The 4,314-nt window shown below is 48.0% G+C and overlaps 1 protein-coding gene across 1 annotated transcript; it reads left to right on the top strand.

Moving 5' to 3' along the window:
* Nucleotides 1–1,784: 1,784 nt before the first annotated feature.
* CRCT1 (cysteine rich C-terminal 1) lies at nt 1,785–2,951 on the top strand. Its single transcript, XM_025858353.2, has 2 exons — nt 1,785–1,842; nt 2,655–2,951. The coding sequence occupies exon 2, from the start codon at nt 2,682–2,684 to the stop codon at nt 2,949–2,951; it is 270 nt and encodes an 89-aa protein (XP_025714138.1). The 5' UTR covers nt 1,785–1,842; nt 2,655–2,681.
* The last annotated feature ends 1,363 nt before the right edge of the window (nt 2,952–4,314 follow it).

Below are 4,314 nucleotides of genomic sequence, written 5' to 3'. Positions count from 1 at the left end.
AAGTTAACAGTGATAGGTGAAGTAAGTTAGTATATGAGACCATAGCAAGTCCATGTAGCGTTCCTGCACTTGTCCATGTCATCTCCCAGAAAAGATCCCCTCTCTTAGAGGCCTTCTTACTTCATTACTTCTTTCTCATTCTAATAAGATCTCACTTCTTGGAATGTCTCACCTGTACTCACCAACAAGTGCCCCCAGGTACATGCAACCTGTTAATCAGGCTCTAAAGTTACAGTAAATGAAACTGGTATCTTTCATGATTGACCTTTTTTTGTTTCATCATACCATGCCCAGCTCACTTACCTTCAACCTATCTCTCACCATCAACTCTTGAATTCTTAGTCTTGGGTTTCTCTTTTATCTCATGGTTGTGGGTGCTTGCATTCACTAAGAAGTTCTGAAGCCAGTTGACCTCCAAACTCTGTCCCAGATTTTAAAACTCATTTATTCTAAAAGTACCATTTCTCATGGGTACTTTGGACCTTGGGAAACACCTGGCTTGACTTCCTTCCTTCCTTCCTTTCTTTCTTCCTTCTTTCCTTCCTTTCTTTTCTTTCTTTCTTTCTTTCTTTCTCTTTCTTTCTTTCTTTCTTTCTTTCTTTCTTTCTTTCTTTCTTTCTTTCTTTCTTTCTTTCTTCTTTTTTCTTTCTTTCTTTCTTTCTTTCTTTCTTTCTTTCTTTCTTTCTTTCTTTCTTTCTTTCTTTCTTTCTTTCTTTCTTTCTTTCTTTCTTTCTTCCTCCCTCCCTCCCTCCCTCCCTCCCTCCCTTCCTTCCTTCCTTCCTTCCTTCCTTCCTTCCTTCCTTCCTCCCTCCCTCCCTCCCTCCCTCCCTCCCTCTCTCTCTCTCTCTCTCTTTCTTTCTTCTTTCTTTCTTTCCTTCCTTCCTTCCTTCCTTCCTTCCTTCCTTCCTTCCTTCCTCCCTCCCTCCCTCCCTCCCTCCCTCTCTCCATTGGCCAGTGGTTCCAAGGAGAACCTATCTTCAAAAGGATTTTGGTGGGGGTGGGGAGTAAGAAGCAGGGAATCCCACAAGCTGGCTTAGCATTTTGCAATTGGGCCAGGCATCCTGCACATATTTTTCTCTTAAGCCTCCAGGGCTGTATGAAGATATGGCAACCTGACTACATTCACAATTTTTCTGGTCTTAATGGTTCTATAACTTTGCCTGGGTTTTTCTTCCTGTTTCCAGTGACAGAGAGAAATCAGCACTGGGATTCCCATAGGCATATCCCCACCGTCATCTTAACTCAGTGTTATCTGGAAGCTTCTAGATGAAGCCCAACAGGCTTTTCACATAGCCTGTGGCCTGACTTGAAAAGCCAAGGACCGAGTCAGAGAGATGCAAAGAAAGATAATAAAGTAAGTAAATTACCAATACCAAGTAAATGACTACACAGGTATGGATGTGAGAATGGGGCGTGTGTGTGTGTGTGTGTGTGTGTGTGTGTGTGTGTGTGTGTTGTAGAAGAGGGCCAAGAGAACAGGTCCCAAAGAGAGGTCCCAGACCCCACATGAGCCCTCATAACTTTTCTTAGCACACACACAGCCCTCCCAGCTATGGACAGTGTCTTATTTGGAAAGTAAACATGCCACAGCAATCCTGGCACCTCTGTGAAGTGACTTGAATACCCACGTGCACCACCTACAGTGCTACCTGAGTGATGAATGTCTCTGGGATGTGAACATCAGCTGACCCTGTCTATTGGGAAATGGGCCCCTCCCAAGAGTCAGTGCCTTACTGCAATCTTATAAAAGGTTCTCTGGCTGGACACTGCTCAGTCCACTGCCTAGCAGTTGCCCTATTCCAGTTGTGAACTGATCGAGTCTTCCAGTGGAACCAGGGTCTGGTAAGTGTCCAAGCAGGGCCTGGGGGGTAATTCTAGACTTGAAGGCAGAGGGGAGGAGAAGGCAGAGCAGAGCCTTAGGCTTCAAGTGAGCCAATCTTTCATGGTACCAATGAGGACATGGAGGCTCGACTTGGGACCGTGACTTCTGTAAGGTTAGCAGAATGTGGCTAGAGCCCAGGTCTTTGGCTCCCTGGACTGGGATGTATTTCCACCTTCTACACCACTGGTGTAGACTGGGATGTATTTCCATCTTCTACACCACTGGTATGCAGACTGGTGCACTCTTTTCCCTATACTTGGGAACGGGGCACAGGTAGGAATGATGACCAGGACATGCTTCTTGTATTTGTGGGTTCTTTAGACCCAGGCAGGAGGTCCTCATGTGTGATTTGGGTATTTTCTAATTGATGGGGTGTTTATACAATGCTAATAACTGTGTGAACAGCCCTTGAAGATCTGCGGCCACAGGGAAATGGGGGAAGAGAAAGGAGCCAAAGGAAGAGTTTGGACTGGATCATGCAGATAAATAGCCATCATATCCTCTTTAGCTTCCACTGTGGAACACTTGGATGGTCCTTATTTTAGTTGGAGAAAATGGAAACCCATTGATTCTCGGCAGACTGTTCCGTGCTTTATGCCTGTTTAACTCACTGGAAACACCTGGTTGGGGTGTGTTTCTTTGCTTCCCCTCCTTTCTCCCCTGCACCAGGCCAGGGCAGCTTGCTCACAAAGCCAACCAAATCTCTAAAGCCCTGAGTTCAGTTGTTGGGGGAAAAGGCCTGCTAGCCTGTAAAAAACTTCTTGTCTTCTAGGTTCACCCTGACGAGCTGAGCTCCACCATGTCCTCCCAGCAGAGCGCAGCTTCCTCCAAGGGCTTTTCCAAAGGGTGTGCCCAGAGCCCCGCTCCGTGTCCCACTCCCGCACCTGCAGCCTCGTCCTCCTGCTGCGGCTGCTGTGGTTCAGACGGCGGCTGCTGTGGCTCCAGCGGTTGTGGCTGCTTCCCCAGAAGACGCCGCCGACAGCGTCGGAGCGGGTGCTGCAGCTGCTGCGGAGGTGGCAACCAGAGCTCCAGCAACGTCCAGAGCCAAGGCTGCTGTGGCGGCTGCTGAGCCCCCCGCCGCCCTGTGAGCTGCTGGAGGCTGCCCGCTGAGCCCTGCTTCCCCATCGGAGTCCCTGCTGCGTGTCAGGGTGCTTCCGCAAGGGGCTGGGTTGGAGTGTGCTCCCCTCCCACCTCCCGGTAAACCTACCTGCATTGGATGTTCCAAAACCCACCCTGTTCTCAGCCCCACCAAACTCTGACCCCCGTGTTATTATCCTCTCCGGGAACGTGAGCACCATGGGTGGAATACTGGACCCTACTGTGGCAGAGGCTTGCACACAGTTGGTGCTTAATAAATATCCATGTCATAATAAAGCTTCTACCTCCCAAGAACACTTCGTTTTCTATTCTTTCATTTGTGTGTTTATTATCGCATTATGTTAACCTGTCCATTACCTCTCACTTAGCCCTGGCTTGGCGTACCTAAAAGGAAGAAAAGTCAAATTTAAGCCTTAACAAGAGTGGCTTCCTGGTACTTAATTATGATAGCAGAAATCACAAGTGTTCTAAAGACTTGACGTGACATGCACCACCTCATGGCATTCTCACAATGACTCAGTGGGGATAGGTGCTGTTACCCCATTTTACAGAAGAGAAACCGAGGATAAGTAACTTGGTCAGTCACTCAGCCAGTGCATGATGGAGACGACTAGGTGTCCCACTGCCAGCTTATACTCCTAACTGCTTTGTCTGGTTCCCTGAAACTTTCCAGAGCCTTCTGGCTGTTGTGCTCACCCTCCGGCCCATCAGGCCCTGCACAAGCTGCTGTGTGGCAAAGATTTGGATCTGCAATTCTCCGAGACTTTGGAATCAGGCAATCTGAAACTTTCTTTTGCTACAGGATCATCAATCCACTGCTTTGCTTGCTGGGTGAGGAAACTTTCCCAAGCTGAACCTTCCAGGAATCTGGGAAGCTCCCTCTTCAGGCCTCATCTGTGCAGCCAAGGCCCAACCAAGAGTCATGGACTTCTGGGACTCTGTAGGGTGCAATAAGCCATGCTCAGAAGCATGGTTATGTCATTCTCTAGAGGTTGCTGTGATGGTGGTGGCAAGGTCATCCTGAGCTCTGAAGCCCAGGCCTGTGGGCATAGATCTTACTTCCTCACTTGAGGAAAGAGGAAACAGGGTGAATGACATCCCTGTGGTTCAGGGATACAGGAGATGGTAATACTGGTGGTGATAATTGCTGCCACTTATTGGACACTTCCTTTGTTCCAGGCACAAGGCTAGGCACTCTACATATATTCTCTCAGCTGATCTCCATGGTAATCTAAAAATTTAGACTTTACTTTCCCCATTTTTTTAAATCTGAGAAAACTGGGGTTCAGAGAGTTTCAGTGACTTGCCTAAAGTTGCACAGCTAGTGAATATCC

The sequence above is a fragment of the Callorhinus ursinus genome, unplaced genomic scaffold, assembly GCF_003265705.2.
Source record: "Callorhinus ursinus isolate GAN/ISIS: 27379988/994484 unplaced genomic scaffold, GSC_fseal_2.0 scaffold90, whole genome shotgun sequence".
NCBI lineage: Eukaryota > Metazoa > Chordata > Mammalia > Carnivora > Otariidae > Callorhinus > Callorhinus ursinus.
This window is presented reverse-complemented; position numbering and strand designations above follow the sequence as displayed.